The following is an 18,989-nucleotide window of genomic DNA, read 5'->3' as shown; positions in this document are numbered from 1 at the left end:
CACTCTTTCTCAAAACAGATATCACAGATATGGAAAAAGTAAAGAAGAGGGGTGATTAGGGGGTTAAAACACCTCCCCTGCGAGGAAAGGCTCAAGAGTCTGGGACTTTCCATCTTAGAGAAAAGACAACTAAGGGGGGAATTATAGAGACAAAATTATGCCCAGAGTGGAGAGAGTTGACAAAGATAAATTTCCCCCCTCTCCCAATAAACTTGAATTTGAGGGCATCCATTGAAGTTAATGGGCAGTAGATGCAGGATGAACAAAATGAAATATTTCTTCACACAGTGTGCTGTGGAATGGGCCACCACCTAGCCCAGAGCCCCTGACTTTCATTCTTACAGAACTTCTTTCCTGACACTGAAAAGCATTAAGGCATTGGTTTTAATTAACCCTTTCAACATTAACTAGAGAACAACTCGGAAGCTCTGGGAACAGAACGTGCTCCTCCCTTCACGCCAAGCTGTTAACTGGTACGACAGAGTAGTTTGCTCCATCCCAGTCTCTTAAGAAGGGACAGATTGTTTGGTGACAAGGAGGAGCAGGAGCCAATTGAGCCCACTCAGAGAGAGGGAGAGCGAGAGCAATGGTTGGGGACAGGCAAAAGCTTGATGGCGGGGCCAGGAATGCAGCGGGAAAGAGGGCTGGGGGGGCCAACGCAGGGAAGGGCTTGGAAAACGAGGAGGAGGAGGAGGAGCAGGACGGGGATGGCTGCGCGAGCGCGCGCGGGCGGGCGGGGAGAAGAGAGGTGCAAAGGACCGCAGGAAGAGCGAGGATGAGAGGATAGTAGTCGACAAGAGGTTGCGGTGGCGAGGAGCAAGGGAGGGCGGGGAGCCGCTCCAGCCAGAGGCTGCGTGGGGGGGGGAGAGGCAGCGATGCCGCTCGTGTCTTGCCGCCTCCCGCGGTGCGGGCGCTGAGGGGGGTCGGACGATGGGCTGCGGCGGGAGCCGCGCAGATGCCATCGAGCCGCGCTACTACGAGAGCTGGACGCGGGAGACCGAGTCCACTTGGCTGACCAACACCGACGCGGAGCCCCCGCCGCAGCAGCTGCCCGGCGGCGGCCCGGAGAGCGGCAACCCCGAGGTCGGCCTGCGAGAAACGGGTGAGGGGAGCGGCGGCGACGGCGGCGGCGGCAAAAGGGAAGGGGCGCCTGGCGGGCCGGGTCGTAGTAGCGCCGGCGAAGGTTGTAGTAGTAGCCGCTCTTGGCGGAGGAGGGAAGAGGAAACCCCTGGGAGGAATGCATTGCTGAAGTGAACAAATGCGCTTGGGACCTGAGCACCCCCTGCTTACTCTTCGGGGTGCCGCAAGGCGGGGAGAGGTGGGTTTTATTATCCTATTTCCCAAACAAAAACCTGTCTCCAAGCTGCGGAGAAACTGTTGTTGTTCGCCCAGCTGGTCGGTGAAGGGGACACGATCATCCGTTCTGCTGGAAATATTTTAGCATTTAAATTTGCATGTGTGTATGTAGACTGTGCCCTGTGTACCTAGAAGCTATAATCACTAAACTGGGACTGTGCTACTTTGGTCACCTAATGAGGAGATAAAAGTCACTAGAAAAGACAGTAATGTTAGGAAAGGAAAGGTTGATCTATTGTGCCCCCTATTCCTGAGCTGTCTCTCCAAGCCGAATTGACTAAACTGGGTCAGTGGCGTAGCGCCCAGGGGATGAAGGGGGCGTCTTGCACTGGCAGGGGCGCAGGGCACACACTATCCTGGGTACAGTTCCCCCTTGCTACGGCTCTGCTGGGACTATCGTACTTTGGTCACGTACTGAGAAGATAAAGAGTCACTGGAAAAGACAATAATGCGAGGAAAAGTTGAAGGCAGCAGAAAACGAGGAGACCCCAACATAAGTTGGATTGACTCTATAAAGGAAGTCATGGCCCTCAGTTTGCAAGACCTGAGCAAGGCTGTTAACGATAGATATTTTGGAGGACGCTGCTTTATAGGGTCCTTGTGAATCGGAGACGACTTGATGGCACTTCACACTCACACACACACACCCCATCATTGCTCTAGAACAGCGTTCCTGAAGGAGGGTCCCTCGATGGCTTCATCTATGCTTAAAGGTCAAGTGGTGGCTTTCTTAGGTAAAATCTCAAATTGTTTCCCCAGCCACATTCTTCTTCCTTGGCAATGCTAGTCAGTGTGCAACCTTTTCTCTGTGTGTGTGAGAATGAGGGAGGTGGGGTGACTGAGGGGACGATGTGAGCACAATGAAGAAGCTGTGAACCGCATTGTGCCAACAGACCTGTTTGATCAGCCTTTGGGGATGATGTATGCATGCAGATTTTTTGTAGGTTAATTCTGTAGCGTGCAGTATTTTAGGCACCTTTGATTAAGTCCTGTTGACTTCAAAGGATGCTGTTAGGTACATGCAGCTGAAATTAAAATGAATATAAAATAATTATCTTTGTCTGGTTAAAACCATTGCTATCTCTACCTTTATTTGTTCTTATTCAACTTTCTCTTTGTTTTAACTTATTATCTCCAGTTTATTATCAGCTCATATTCACATGTCTACTTAAGTCAAATACAATACAACACAATTACTTCCAGGGGGCTATGATTCTTTGAGGTTTTCTTTTTGCAGTTGTGGACATATTTTTTTCTTAAATAATAATAGGCATATTGCTGTATTGTTAAATGCTACAGCAATATGTCTAGTGCTAAGAGGGAAAAAAACCAACCCCACTCCAGCACGGGGAGCCCAAGGGAGCAGGAAAATTGGCATTGATGGGGGTGGGGCCAGGAAAGATCTGAACTTTCTCATCCATTCAGCATCTTTGCTGTGAACTTTAGAAAAACAGGTTTTGTAATTATTGCTACAAAGCCCATGGTACTATGTGGAAGGAGGAAAATAATCCACCTCACATTAGCATCAAAGCCAAACCATAACATAAGTAGGAAAATGGCCCATAAAATTCGATTATAAACATGATTCAACAATGTCAGTGAAAATTCCAAAGATAACCATAATATAATAGACTAGTTGTCTCCATGAGTCTGAAAATTTTCTGTAGGTTTGCATTAATTTTTTGATATGCTTTCAATCATATTTAACAGCTCTCAAGCATGTTTTAGCCACTTTTTGGTCTCGGCCTTTTTTTCCCAAGGTTTTACTAATGCTGATCTTGGTGATAACATAAACATGGATAATGTAAAAAATGAAGAAGGCTGAGTAAAGGCTTTGATTCTGATGTGTATTGAAAAACTTTTTTTATTATTCTTGCTACCATTTTCTATAATTTGTGTGCCCTTTTGATTCCTTATTTGCTTAGCATTGCTGGCTCTTACAAGTGTAATTTCCATGGTGAAGTGCTCTTGAAAAATGATTTTAGAAGAATGACTTTTTATCCTGTGTCTATCATTAACTTTTTAACTGGAATTTTTAGACTACTAAGGAAGATCATACATTTAGCCTTGTCTTATGCTTTATAGTACGTAGGGGAGAACATTTGGAATTTAAAATACCGAAACCATTAAAAATTCGTTTTCAAACCACTTTCACAACTGTTTGCAAGTGGATTTTGCCATGCCGCACAGCTTCAAAGAGCATTGAAAGCAGTTTGAAAGTGCATTATTTTGCGTGTGCGGAATGAGCCTTAGTTTAGATGACCAAAACAAATGATTTGTGCAACTGGTTTCCTAAAGAGGCAGGAAAATACAATAGTGCAATTTGTTTGACAACTTGTTTTCTTAAAATGTTAATTGTAAGAGAGAATATAGCAGAAAATCTTCATTTTACAGGCTTTGCCAACCGCTTGCATTGCCAGCATAATGAGTTGTTATCAGAGCTTTGCAGAATTTTCTCATAAACCTTGAGTTTGTACAAGCAATCCTGTCAGCCTAGCTGCTTCATTAACTTCATTTAGAACAGCAGCAAGAGGCTTTTCAAATTTAGAGGTATTATCAACTGGCTAATATTCTGCAGGCCACAGATCCTCAGTTTTTCCAGATGTGTGGGATTCATTCCTTTTCACTGATTGTCTCTTGTGTATTAGAGATGTGTCACTTTCTCAGTGCTCAAACAATATTTTGAACCTCAAGTCTCATATTTTCAAATAGATATTTTCTCTGTTAATCTTGAGTACGGAGTTCTCTTCCAATACCGTTTCTGTGATTCTATGACGGGTTCAATTTGGCAGTTCATACATTTAAATAAAACATCATCAGTCAGCATGTTTAGTGTAGAGTATGTCTATTCTGCAGATGGTAGGAAATAATTTCTGAACAAGTGTAGGTTTCATATTCTAGCAGTTTGCTTCACTTCCAAAATTTGCTATCATGCTGAAGATTCTCCTTCCTTCCGCTGGATTGTGGGTTATCCTGCATGAGTTCCATTTCTGAGTTCAGGAAAAAAAAACCACATTACCAATAAGACCTGTTGACATGTTGCTCAGTATATTAGAGCAACTGGCTATAGAGGCCAGGCCAGGAATTTGAACGTTTGCCCAGAGTTGACTGTTTTCTATTATTATCTGATTTTGACATGTGTTTCAAGCACTTTTAATGTACTTGGTGTGATCCTCTAGATCACATGTGCAAGGCACATCTGCATGGCACCATCTTGTGTTCCTGGTTTGATGTTTAATACCAGAAATGGGTCTACAAGATGGCTTTTATCTTCTGTACACTGAAGGCAGGCAGGAGACAAACGGACTGCGAATGAGTATGGTTTGGATTCCTCAGTATGGATGCAGAGCTGTTTTTCCAAAGTCGAAGCTTTGGGACCAACACCCACATCATCTTTCAAGGGAAAGAATACTACTTCATGAATTACAAGCAGTTCTTCACAAATTCGAGCCTTACTGGCTGGAGAGTGATGCTGGAGAATGTTCCAGACCAAGGTTGCTGGACCAAGATAGAATTCACTCTCCTTATCAGTTGCCTCAACCTCAGGGCCATCTACCTGGCCTTGATCAGCTTCAAGGAACAGCTTATTTGTTCCTCTGTCTTAACAAGGACGGACAATGTGGAGGCACAGTCGTATCTAAACAAGCAGGGGGGTTAAGATCCTGAGCACTTCCTGTATATAAAAGCAGTGGAACTTTGAATGTGCAGGCCGATTGGCTCAGCTCTGGACTGTACAGGAAGGCAAATGATGTCTGAAGAAGAAGGTATTCCAGGTGATAGTCAACCATCTGGGGATTCCAGCAGTAGATCTATTTGCATCACACAAGAACCATAAACTGAACAGGTTCTTCACTTGGTTGTACCTCAGTGGAAGTTAGAGATGCACTTTCACCCAGCAGTCTAATAGGCCTTGTGTATGCATTCCCATCAATTCTGGTGATCTCAAAGCTACTCCAGAAAATACAGGAGCAGGAGGGTAGAAGTGCTGGTATAGTAGCAGTGTTCTGGTTTCAGATACCATGGTTTTCAACCCTGCAACGGTTGGCGATAACACCACTGTTCATACTCCCTTTCATACTCTGGCTCGATCTTTTTGATCTAGTTAAGTTACTGAAGGCCCCTCTTAGGGAAATTAATGTCACAGTGCCTTTCATTTTTCAGAGAGATAAGGGATAAGGTGGAGCCAGGCACAGGTGCAAACGAGAGCATGGACCTGGGAACTTTAAGGGGTAGAAAGAGTTTTGCACTCACATCCCATCTCTTTGTGAGAGCCAGCTTGTTGTAATAGTTAAGGTGTCAGACTAGGACCTGGGGAACCCAGGTTCAAGTTCCCATTTGTCCATGGAAGCTTGTTGGGTAACCTTGGCCCAGTTAACAAACTCTCAGTCCCAATCCTGGGTAGTATTTGGATGGGAAACCTCCAAGGAATACCAGGGTCATGATATGGAGGCAGACAATGGCAAACCAGCTGTGAACATCTCTTGCCTTGAAAACACAATGGGGTTGCCATGTTAGCTGTGACTTGTCAGCAGAAAAGAAAATTCTATCTCATTGGTGCAAGGAACTCAGGGAATGGGAAAGTTGCTTGATTGTGAGCATGTATTAACTAGCTTCAGAAGTGTGTGATCACATGTCTTAGCAATACACCTGTTTGGCCAAACAGAATCAGGCCAACTTTGGATAATCTGGCATAAAATGAGACTATTCTTTCTAGTTTTCACCCTTTTGACCTTTGGGCATCTTTTTTGGCATACAGGTTGGGCCCTGTGTGACTGGAACACCTCCTTGGACTATGGATCTCTGTATCTTTAGTCTGACCAGGAATTTGTACATTTTGGTACATATCTGGGGGTTGCCCCCTCCTGTACCTCATTAAAATAAATGTATCTCTGAACACTTTAGAGTCAGGCTTTTCCTCTTCTGCCTGTTGCTGAGGTTCATCACAGCAGCTCTTCTTGGGCCATGGTTCAACATGCGTCTTGGTCCAGGCGGTACATTTTAAGTGTTCCTGACGGTGCTGATGAGAACTATGTGCCCCAGACCTTTCTGCATTGTAACCTCCTACGGTACATGCGCATGGAGAGTTTCTGTGCCACTTGCTCTTGTGAGACCGTCAGTCTCTAGAGCAGAGCAGCAAAACGGTGGAGGAGCTGCTATTCTAAGAGTTACTTATTCCTGGAACTTTGCCTGGTGCGCGAAAAGGGAACTTCATGCAGAAAAATCCTTGTGATGCTTTGTAAATGCAATCTCAACTACTCTTCTGTGCTTTCTTATGGCTCTGAAGTCTGCATGCAGGCGACAGTCATAACATTGTTTTGTTAATGATTTAGTGTACAAAATAAGTACCACACTGTATAATCCATGTAAGCATTTGTTTAATATTTCTTTCTTTCCTTCATTTATATCCTGCCTTTCTTCCCCATGGGGACCCAAAGTGGCTAAGATTGTTTTCCTCGCCTATATTTCATCCTCACAATAACCCTGTGAGGTAGGTCAGGCTGAGAGTGTGTGACAGGCCCAAGATTACTAAGCAACCTTCAGTGGCATAGTAGGGATTTGAACTTGTGTCTCCCAGATCCTTCTCTGGAACTCTAACGACTACACAAAACTGCCTTTGACCAATGGAAGTAGCTGTGTTTGTGTGCTAGTTTTTTTTTAACCCTTCTGTATGTTAGCTTTCTAATGGTTGAAAAAGATGTTTTACTCTAATGAGATTTTATTATTATTTTTATTGGAGATGTGTAGAATATTACTTTAGCTTTCAAATGTAATTAGGTTTTGTCCTAGAGATACGAGTATGAAATACAAGAGGGGAATATTAGATGTAATGTATGTGATGCGAGTAACTGATGTGAGTTAGTCGTCATTGTTACAACAGACAATATTGCGTCTAGTGCTAAATAATGTTCTTTACCGTTCCCTAGTTGACAGCCTGAACGGAAATAGTGCTTTGCTTTGGGCAGAAAAATAATCAGTTTCCTTGTTTCAGAGAGGGAAGCATAGAAGCTGTATATGCCACACAATCAGTGTGATTTCCCCTCTGCCTTGACAGCTGCCTTGGCATTTACCAAAATGACAAAGGAACAGAAAACACCATCCGCAGTGCTCTGTTGTTGCATTTAGTTGTGGTATATAATGCCTCAACCAGCATCTACTTTTAATTTTAACTGCTTGCTGCCTTTATATCTTCGGTTACTTATTTTTCATTGCAAGGTGCCATGAGAGACATGATGGAAGTTTCTTAAATTAAATAATTTACACCCCATCCAAAGGGAGGGAGGTCTGAAAGGGCTCTTGGAAACAGCCCAACCTCACGTCAGCACATTTGCCCTCCTTGGAGCACTTACCTTGGCGGAGGGGGCAGATGCACCATCAACCATGTGTCCAGCAGCTCTACCACCACAAAACCCAGAAGTCCAGGGCAGTGGGGCTGCGTTCCTGCTCAGATGCCGGGGGCAGGGGGGTTGGCCAAGGTGTTTCTGGGAGTGGAGCCAGTGTTAGTTGGTTCTTTCCTGGGGTTTAGGGCTGGGAGAACAGTGCCCTGGGCCTTGCACTTACGCCACCCTTTTGGTGGTGTACATCCTGTTAATCCTGTGTGGTTTTTTGGAAGTGGGGAGGGGGCTTTTCCAAGTTCCCCCTGCCTCCAGAAAGCCTTATTGGAGGCGGCAGGCCAGCAGTACAGGTTTGGATGGGGCTGCTCACCTGGTGAAATCATGTGGGAGTTGTGTAGATGGATACCTATTACTGAAATGGTTGGCCTCGGAATGGATGAGTTATGGTTCATATATATAGTAACATCACTAATCATAATGCTTGATATTGGACCAATATCATTTTGCAGTAGATAGAGATGTGTAGAATGGTTCTCACATTATGGCGTAGGCAAAAGAAAGGGAAGTTTGATTAAAAGGTTGATAATACTTTACCAGCACTGCTACAGGAAATTCACAGCACGCACATCTGCGGTATATGTTGAATCTTTCACCAACATAGAACTGTAGAAGGAGAAAAATTCAGAGCATGTTTTGCCTCAGTATATTAAGGAAATTCAGAGCCAAGTTTTGCCTCAGTATATTAAGAAATATTCTAGCAGTGCATATAGTGAATGGCAGAATATGCCAAGATTTGCATCAGCGTGTTAAGAAATATTGTATCCGTCTATACAGTGAATGGCAAAATAGTTTGTTAATTAGAACATTTTATTGTCATTTAAACTATGATGTTTTGGTAGTATAAGGGACACAGACTAACTGAAGAAATCTGGAGTAGGGGTCAGAGTGGGGAATACGCTGAAGCATATGCTGCCTCCATCAGGCAAAATCTTAGTAGACTGGGCATTTTTTGAATGCTCTCTCTCTGGTTCTTGACAGAGGCAGCAAACCTTTGAATATCAGTGCTTCAAGGCACATCAGGTCTCTATGTCCAGTCCAGGAAAACTGTGTGGCTGCTTGTCTGGCATCCTGTACTTATGTTCGTAGAATCATAGAATTGGAAGAGACCCCAAGGGCCATCAAGTCCAACCCCCTGCAATGCAGGAACACATAAGCAAAGCAAAGCAGTGATATTCCTGTTCCACTGACTGTTAAATTGAGAGCTATTTCATATATCATTTACTTCCTTTAATTTCATATATCATTTACTTCCTTTAATTTCATATGTCATTTACTTCCTTTAAAGAGCGGTTCTGGAACCTCCCTTATTTCTCTTCTGGTGCCAAGATTAGGTTATTATAGAAATGCACAGATTTTCAGACCTAGTAGACTACTTATGCAAGGATTTCTGCATATTCACCTCAGAAACAGCTTATTTCTGATGCACTAGGGGACAGGAGTTTTTAGGAAGTATCGTACATTTAGACTGAGAACCTGAGTTCAAAAGCAAGTTTGAGAGAAACTTGTGTATTCAGTGGCATGTTCAGAATGGAAAATCTGCAGTGTATATGGAAGTCTTCCCTCAAAAACCAGAAGAGAATTTCTTTACATACTTCTCCCTCTGCCTGGGCAGCTGGAGAGGTGAACATGTACCAAATCATAGGAAGGCTAGATTAATAAAGGAGAGGGTTCTTAGAGTCTTCAATTAAGCCTGCAAAATATAGCCTTAAGTCTGAAATGTTGTTTGGAACATCCTAGGAGATTCTGTTGCCAGTGTAGTGTAGTAGTTAAGAGCAGTGGACTCTGATCTGGAGAACTGGTTAATCCTAACCCTTGATTCTTCCCAATGAAGCCTGCTGGGTGATCTTGGGCCAGTCACAGCTCTCGTAGAACTCTTGGCCCACAGAGAGTCAGGCCACGGCAGACCATTGTCTTTTGCCTTGGAAGCCCAGTGGAGTCACCAGAAATCAGCTGTGACTCGATGGCTCCTTCTACCACCAGAATATTCTATACCCTCTGCTAGAAAAATTATATGTAGGGGCCTTTTGTTCCCTGAGCTTGAATATGGATATATTTAAGATATGTAAAGGCAAGTCATCTTTAAAGTGTAGATCTAGCCCATAATAGCCAGCAACAGCCTTTTCTCTTCCCTGCTAGTCTCATGCTGCAGGTGTGCCCCCTGCCCCCCATATATTCCTTGGGCTCCATCATGGTGCCACAAGCAAGACTTAGCAAGATGAGGAAAGCCGGTGGAGATTCTTTTGACAAGCAGAAGCAGCAGGGATAGAAAGCACCCGGAGCTCCCTGCAACCAGGTGGAGAATCCCCTAATAATCACAAGGTGGCGTTTGCTAATCTTTTGTTTTGTTTTCCTGCTCCTGCTTTCCGCAGCTTTGAACAGAAAAGGGCAAAGACATTCAACATTATCTTTATTTCTGCTGTTTAAGCATATGATTCCAGGATGGAATAAAAATGGGGGAATAAAAATGGCACTGTTAACAGCATCCACTGCAGATGATTTGCTGATTTGTCATGAGGTTGCCTGTTGGGCTGAGATTACCACAGTTCTGCTTTGTTGAGTGCTGTAGATGATGCCAGTTACATTTATGACGCAGGATTATGGAGTGAGCACATTTTCTTTGCAGTAAAATCTGAGGAAAACAGTAATTTATATCACCATTGTGCTGTAATCATGCATTTCAGCATCACAGTTTTCCACAGTATGTGTTAACCATTTTCCCCCTGAGTATATAAAACTTTGCTTCTTATTTATTGGGTTTTTACACTGCAGGATATTAAATTTTCTGCCTAGGTTTTTGCATGTTGCTTGGGCTTTGCTTGCAGCGCCTGGTTTTTTCACTTGTGTTTCAGCACATATTGGGTGATTCAAGGGCAGTTTTATTATTTTTCACAGCAATAGGTAAATAGTACTATAAACAGTATTTGTGTTCTACCAGGCAAGTTGTCACAAAATATTTCGATGTAAAATGTGGACCGCAAGCAGCAGCACTATCAGTTCTGCCTACCACTAGGAGTAACTGCACATTAAGGATGCAGAAACTGGGCCCTCATTCTTCTTTTCCAAGCCACCACTGACTTCCATAAAATTTTCAAATGGGTCTGCCTGTTTTCTGTGGTACTGCCACACAGAAATATTATTTCCCTGGGAGCTGGGCCTTTATGACAAAAACAGGGATGTGCGAAAGCAGCTCATAATGGTCCCCTGTGTCTTATTTCTAAGGGAGAAAAGCAACTGGGCGGCCATTTCTAGCAGACAAATGGCTGGGATGGAAAGGGACTGGCAGTTTCTTCTATGCTGCTGTTCCCTTAATCTGAAGCTACCTTTTGCAGCTCCAGTTGATAAAAATGATGGGAGAATCAGAGAACTGCAGCTGAATAGGAGGAGGCAGAACAATTGGCTAGACTGGAGGAAGTGCTTTCCATTGCTATGATTGGGACCTAGCCTACCGTAGTTTTAAAAAGAATAGAACTGGAATAATTATTGAGTGGGTTTTTGATTTCATGTTTTTTCTCAAGTCCTGATTCAAGATGGCATGCTTCTGACTTCTCCATCCCATGAAACTTTCTGTATTGAAGCAAGAATGTACTTCTATGGAGTAGAAGTAGTCTTTTTTTACAGTCAATGACCAAATACGCTTCTATGGAGAATGTTGGGAAATGTGAGCCCTTGCTGGTCTGTATTCTTTGTTGCATCATGAATGCATCTGTTTGTGCGGCTGTAGAATGACAAACTCTTATCGGAAATCTTGTGGTTTTGTATTGATTATAAACCCTTTCTGTATAAATTATACAGCAGAATAGTAGTGAACTGTGATGCCCAATTCAAAATGAATGTGATTTTTTTATTTCTAATCTGCAATTTGTCAATTTTGTGTTTTGTTAGGAATTCTGGAGGATGGCAGATACACTCAGACCTGTGTCACAAAGTCTTCAGCTACAAGTGGTATAGCTACCGCTGAAAAGAGAACTCAGTGTGGTATGCAGTTCACAAAGACTGTAAGTCAGACCACCACCACAGCATCGAAGCAGCAGAATGGCTTTAGAACAGCAGAGGTAGGTGTGGATTTACATTCTGGGTACCTCTAGGTATTTGCTTGGTATTCTGCCGGAGCAGGGCCAAGCCTTGTTTAACTGCTTGAAAACAGAGACAATATTTCCAACTCAGCCACAGCACCATTCAAGAAACCATACCATGTTAACTGCAAGACTGGTATTTTTTCTTTGAGGTCACAGTGTACATGTTTGTCATAACCAAGGCTAATGAGAAAACGATGATCTGATACAACAGTGTAGCTAAATATTTTCATTAATACCATAAATGTATATTGTATACTGGTCTGCTGCAATTATTACATTTTAGAAGACCACCTTTGGGCCTTTTTGAGCAGTTGTTTCTGTAATCAGGAGCTATGTAGATTGCACTCCCCTCCATTGTCCTATCTTTAAACCCAAGGAAATTCACATGTAGGTATAACATTTTCACAAGGCCAACATAAATAAAATCCTGCACTGAATTATGAAGTTAATTCATAGGTTGTTTTCAGGATATTGTGCGATTAGGACTAATGTACATTGATCCAGATATGATGGATAATCAGAGGAAGGACAAACAGGGGCTGGGGTTAATAAGTGGTGCTCTCACATCTCCACCATACTTAGCTTGATATTTAGGATGAAGACTATTTGAATCCCTAATTCAAAATATGAATGGAACTGTCAAAACTGGTAGGATGCTGGTTTTGGTTACTTATCAGGCCCTAATGTTTGTGTAATTCATCAGTTATAAAAATTGTACACATTTCTCTCACTGAGACTCAAGGCAGATTACAAAGGCAAAGTATAAATAAATTATGCACCTGGGCACAACGAAGCAGACTCCCAAAACTAAAACAGAGTACTTCTTAGAACTGGTAATGAAATTGCCAGTAGCATGATCAGAACTCACTGAAATATTGAGCAGCGCCAAAGTCAACAGGATGCATATCACTAAAGAGTGTACTGTGCTTTGAAAGATACTTACCTCTGTTTGAGTCAGAACCCATGAGGAAGGCTGAGCTACGGAACCTGCAGCATCCCTGCGAAGAGGAAATAATAGGTAAAAAACAGTAAAGAGCATAAGTTAAGACACTGGAAGTACCATATGGCTGTATTCTTCTGAATGAGAGACTGCCCAATTATTATTATTAGTTGAAAGATAAACAAGGGATAACATTCTATGATCTGATCAAAGAGTGCCTCAGCACCCTTTTCCTATATTGAGTTTCATACGTTCCTGTACAGTGAATGTCACCACAATATCCCATGATCTACATGCTGTTGCAGGAAGCAGACCCTTGGAATGGGGATGGCTTTGCTGCAGAGCAGTAGACAAAAATCAAGATATGTGCACCAGCACTAGAAGGAGAGTGTGTGGTTGCCAATGAATGGCACAACAGCACATCTCTTCCAGTACAGTTCTGAGTAGAATTAGACACTTTTATGCTCACTATACCCTTTGACTTCAATAGAGATAGAAAGTTATAACTCTGCTTCGGACTGGGGTGCTGTGTGGTTTCCGGGCTGTATGGCCGTGTTCTGCTTAGGACTGTTAGCCGGTGGAAAGTTGCTGCTATAGTAAGGGCAAAAATATGTCAAATCTGAAGTTTTATCTTGATTTGGAGCTGATGTCACACTAACCAAGTAATCTTTTAACACCCACGACCTGCTATGCCTTTTTGCTTGGGTTGTTCCGCAGGGGTGATTATTTACTTTCCACATCATGATGATGTCAGCAGCTACAGGAGGACTGACATGAATAAATATATGTACAACTGTGAGCTATCCTCATTAGCTCAGAAGGAAGGTGGGGAAATCAAATGGCTGTGTAAGAGGATAGATATAATTATGTGAGCCAGACAGACCCTTGGAAGTAACCTTAGATCCAGATCTAATTTTTATTTATTTATTTATTTATTTATTTATAATTAGTCTTGTATACCGCCCTTCCCCCGAAGGGCTCTGGGCGGTGAACAACATGATAAAAACAATAATTACAATACCCCCATTAAAACAGATTAATAACAATGCATTGCAGTGGCGTCCAACATAAACACAGACTTTATAAATCCACCCTGGAGAAACAAAACAGAGAAGTGAAGAACCCAGAAAGTAAAGGGGAAAGGGAGAAGGAAGGGGCGGGGCGCACCTCAGCGGCTGGCCTCCCCAAACGCCCGGTGGAACAATTCGGTCTTACAGGCCCTGCAGAACTCTCCAAGGTCCCGCAGGGCCCGAATAGCTGGTGGTAAGGATGTCAACAATCTTATTCTTCTTGATTAAATGTCAGTACATCTAGCATTGTTACAAGGGTTGAGCAAAACAAAAGGGGCTTGTTTTGCAAGAATCTTGTTCTGGCAGTGGGTGGTAGGGGCCATTTTGAAAGAGCGTGTGGTACTAGAGGTATCTGACCCATACAGGATGCATTATCCTCACTATAAAAAGGCTTCATTAGTCAAGCATCATTTTCAGGACAATAATAGCAGTGGCTAAGTTCCTGTCAGGAGGAATACAATGGGGAAAAGGCTGCTGAAGTGGCGCTAGGTGGGGGCGATGTTTGTGCGCATTTGGTTCACGTGAAATTGCTGCTTGTGAGGCAGAAAGCAAACTGGGAAAACATGCAGTTTCTGCCCTGATTATTTCAGATCCGGGGCTGATCCCTGTCACTGTTACTCAAGTAAATAGCTGCATCAGGGGCTGTTTTCAGGTGCTGCCTGTACATTCATCCCCAGTGGAGCTCTTGATGTAATTGTTATAGCAGTTTTTCTTGCAGTTCTTTAATTTCACATGGCATAAATTCACTGCCAATGCAGATCAAAGGGAATGTTTTCCAGATTCCTGGTGTTGTCCAAATGAATATATTTTCATTTAACTAGGCGGAATTGGCACTAGTGTGGAAAGGAGGCTAGGCAGGAGTGCCTTTCCATGAGATGCAGAAGCAGTAACAGAAGTGATATGCACTTCTACACTTCCTGGTCACATGCAAAATGGTTGAAAGACTTGTGTCCCCAGCAGCAAAATGAATGTTATGTGTACCTTATTGCACATGAAACAGTGCATGCCACCCTCCCACCCAAGCATGGCCTCTAGAAGCATGGGAGGAAAGAAGCGACTTTGAGCCTTATGTCTCAAGGTAACATGGCATTTGGACCACAGCAGCTCTTAAACTGCCCAAGAGTACCTCTCTTTCCTTTTTGGAAGTTTGAGATAAATAGACCAGTTGCCATGTAAATACTGTGCATGCTTCAGTTAGTGAGTTGTTGTTTCCTAATACAGCCATGAAGAAGAATGGGAGAAAACTGTGACAAAGTAGGGTATACACCTCTGGTGTTATGTAGGGAATGGATCAGAATTAAAAGAGTTTTTGGCTCCAGCTGGCTCAATTATCCCTAATTTTCAGAGCTTCTCAAGATGTGAAAGTTTTTAAAAATATTCTTTACCCCTTGTTAGGAAGTTGCTGTCATCAGAATTACTTAGTTTGAATTAGATCCTCTTAATATACTTTGTGGCAGTCTGAATAGCACTGATGAGTCCAATCTTGTCTAAGCAAGGTTGGCCACAGTTACTGCTTGAATGGAAGCCTGTGAAGGAAGTTCAGGGTTGCTATGCGGAAGAAGATAATGGCAGACCATCTCTGCTCATCTCTTTCCCCGTGGTCCTAAGGTCCCATCAGCAAGTTGCAACTTGACAGCACACTGTTATCACTGTTATTATTATTATTATTAGACCTTAATCCAGTGGTGGCGAACCAATGGCACTCCAGATGTTCATGGACTACAATTCCCATCAGCCCCTGCCAGCACGGCCAATTGACCATGCTGGCAGGGGCTGATGGGAATTGTAGTCCATGAACATCTGGAATGCCATAGGTTCGCCACCACAGCCTTAATCACTCTTTTCTACTAATTCAGAGTACTCAGAGGGTAGACACATACACCCATTGTTTCCATGCAAGCCTTGGTGGTAATAATTTACATGTCACTGAACACAGTACCGCTGTGCCAGCATTTCGGGTTTTTTAAAGCATATGAAGCTGTTTTATATAGGTTCAGCAAGATTACAATTGTTACGGAGTTACTTCCGCCCATGGTGGAAGTAAAACAAGCACATGGAAACCAAAAGTCTCTTTGTTTTAAAGCAATACTTTAACCACAAACTACAAGAGTGGGTGAAGAATGATTATTCAGTACAAGTACAAAACTTCTGACTGGAAGGAGGTCACAAGTTTGGTCTTAGTAAAAACCTTGTATCCCATCCAATGATCACTCAATATTGTCTTTGAGAATTTTGTTTAAAATCATTCTTGTTATTCTTGAACAGATCTAATAAGCAAGAATCACAGTTATACAGAAAACATGAGTTATACAGAAAACATGAGCATATATAAATGGGATTACAAACAGCATACATATCATCCCTCCCTTACTTAGCCTGCATTTAAAAATAAAACATAGCTTCTAATAGTTTTATCAAGCTGTTTCAGAAAAGGCAGTCTCGTTGCAGCCCAGATTTGAGGGGTGGGGGAGGGTTTACAGTGTGGCTATCTTCTAGAGGCTCACATAACTTTCTTAAACCATCTCATTCCTTTTGTCTAAAGGCACAATGCAAGGCACTTCTGAGCATCCCGAAGGATAATTGTTGCAAACTGTGTTACATTTGTTTTAAGATTTATTCTGGACCTGATTAAGATTTATTCTGGACATGAAACTGTTGATTCATAAGTTATCCCTCTCAAGGCTGAAAACTCTAAATTAGCCACAATGGTGAAAAAAATGTATGTTTGCAGATTTACACAAACCCTCAAAGCAAAAGGCCTTCTATGTCAAAACATTCTACATGGTTTAAACTTAAAATCTGCAACAGCATTGCACTCTCTGGTTAGCAATGGCTCTCCAGAGTCTCAGGTAGAAAGGTCTTTCACATTGCCTGTTTCTTGAATTTTTTAACTGTAACACTGAAAGGTCAAGGTCAATGACCAAATAATCAAGTTGGTGTTGTTACTGATGCTTTCAATTGGAGATGCCAGTGACTGAACCTGGGACCTTCTGGACACAAACCAGATACCCTGCCACTAAGCCATTACCCCTGCTTTGGAACCTAGTACAGTACTGTCAGTCTGTTCATAATTTAAGATGGCGATCACTGCAGCATCCATCTGTTTAAAGCCTTGGGGTTATGGAGGCTGTATGGTTGTCTGCTTTTTACGTTGAGACATTGCTTCATTTTCAGTGTTACCCTTCATTTTTATACGTTGGTTTTGAAAACCATCTTGCATGAAGCTGATAATTTTCTTGTAAATTATTTTTTATACAGCCCAAATGGGACAGCAAGAAAAACGCTACAAAAGAAACCACAATGAATGCTGCCAAAAATAACAGACAAATGAATAGCAACAGAAGAGTGACAAAGAACTGTGTCAATTAAGAGAGCCAAGAGAGGACGAATGACCTTTGCAATATATTGCTGCACTTTAACTGATCACTCAAGAGCTCAAGAAGTTTTATGCGGAATCCAATGGCCCCCGGCTGCTGAGTGCCTTGGGAAATGCTGTCTGTCTTTGAGCTCTAAACATCTGCTAGCAACACTGGATGCTTGGACATAGCATACTTTAGTTCTGTATTGCCACTTGAATGAGACTGGGCCAGCGAGTAGCACATAATCTGAAATGTTTCTTTGACTTCATTTTTTTTAAACTTTGTCACTTAATGTAATATAATTAAATAAAATCTAAATATTGATATTTCAGAAGCACTGAAATCTCACACCCATGCCTTCTGTGACACACATTTTTTCAGCAGATTGTGACTGAATAATTGAATTCTGTGGCTCTCACTGCTATTCAACACATGTATTAAAAATATTTAGCATTGCACATTTACAAATGTCCACAGCAATGACTGTACAAACCAGCACATCCTGATTTTATCAAATGCTGAGTGAGACAAGTAGAGTAGTGATCAAATTGCTATATCATATGTGAGGTCTAGCCTTACTATACGATGCTTGCTTCAGTGTAATGCTTCAGTGGCTGAAATGTGCAAAAGGATATTGCATCTCGTCTTTGCCACATTCTGAACAATTAGGAAGCTTTGCATTGTATTGCAATGCAAGTGCTTTTCAGCAGGGAAACAACTTGCTGGGCCAGTACATTATTTATTCACAGAGCTAACACCGTTTAACAGATCATTTGTGATATACTGGTACTCTATACGGAGTGGATAGCTCTTAACATTTCCCATCAATAATTCTTGATGGTACCCAGATTTGATTGTAAATATGATTTCATCAGCCTTTGATTGAATGCAAGCTGCTATGCCAGAGAATTGTTTCAGATTTGTTATCCATGTTCATTTGGGTTAGTTTAAACTAAGTTACTAAAGTACAGGGGTGGCATGCAAGGGAGGGAAGGGAGGGGGCCCAGCATCTTGATATGACCCACCCACCCTAGTGGAGGGAAAGGGAAGGGAGGGAGGGGGAGGGGTGGCATGCAAGGGAAGAGAAGTGAGGAAGGGAAGAGAGTGAGGGGCGACATGCAAGGGACGGGAGGGAGGGGCCAGGCACTCTAGATTCCCTGAATACTGCGGTTACAGTTAAGAAAACCAGGCACACATTACTCAGGAGTAAGCTCGGTACAGCAATCATGACATACTTTGAATGGCTGCATCGCGCCCCTCAGAGGGTTTCCTCAGAAGCTACACCCATTGCCACCAACACGTACTCCCAGGTAAAGGATCATGACCAGCCAGCCTAGATGTGTGGGAGGGATGCCTTTCCACCCCCCCCCCCCCCCCAAGGAATGCGGGCACACACATCAATGACATTGCACAGTATCGGGCTGCGTGTTTGCATGAGCATGTACTGCTGGCCTCTGCAGTTGATTTGCTGCTACTGTTCCTTTCCCATTTCACCACAATAAGCCACAGCAACGCATGGCTGGGCCCTGCTAGTGTTCTTCTAAGAACGTCCAAGAAAAACATATTTTTCAAGCAGTTTTCTCTATAAGCAACTCAGTGGTTGCTTCACAGAAATTGTGATTACATGGGAGAAGACACTTTGCAGTGAAGAAAGTAACTAAATTAGGACTTTGTGTGCATGGTACTGGTTCAACTGTACTGGTACAACTGAAGCAGTGCACATGGTTCTGTAAACAAGCTGGCCACACCTAGCACTGAGTGACTGTATTAATCCCATTAATTTTAATGAGCCTTAA

The 18,989-nt window shown here is 42.7% G+C and overlaps 1 protein-coding gene across 1 annotated transcript; it reads left to right on the top strand.

Moving 5' to 3' along the window:
* Nucleotides 1-723: 723 nt before the first annotated feature.
* Nucleotides 724-17,547, top strand: BAALC (BAALC binder of MAP3K1 and KLF4). Its single transcript, XM_048507761.1, has 3 exons — nucleotides 724-1,102; nucleotides 11,631-11,800; nucleotides 17,093-17,547. The coding sequence occupies exons 1-3, from the start codon at nucleotides 931-933 to the stop codon at nucleotides 17,201-17,203; spliced, it is 453 nt and encodes a 150-aa protein (XP_048363718.1). The 5' UTR covers nucleotides 724-930; the 3' UTR covers nucleotides 17,204-17,547.
* Nucleotides 17,548-18,989: the final 1,442 nt, after the last annotated feature.

The sequence above is a fragment of the Sphaerodactylus townsendi genome, linkage group LG09, assembly GCF_021028975.2.
Source record: "Sphaerodactylus townsendi isolate TG3544 linkage group LG09, MPM_Stown_v2.3, whole genome shotgun sequence".
In the NCBI taxonomy this organism is placed as follows: Eukaryota; Metazoa; Chordata; class Lepidosauria; order Squamata; family Sphaerodactylidae; genus Sphaerodactylus; species Sphaerodactylus townsendi.
Note: the sequence above shows the minus strand (reverse complement) of the source record. Positions and strands in the feature narration are given on the sequence as shown.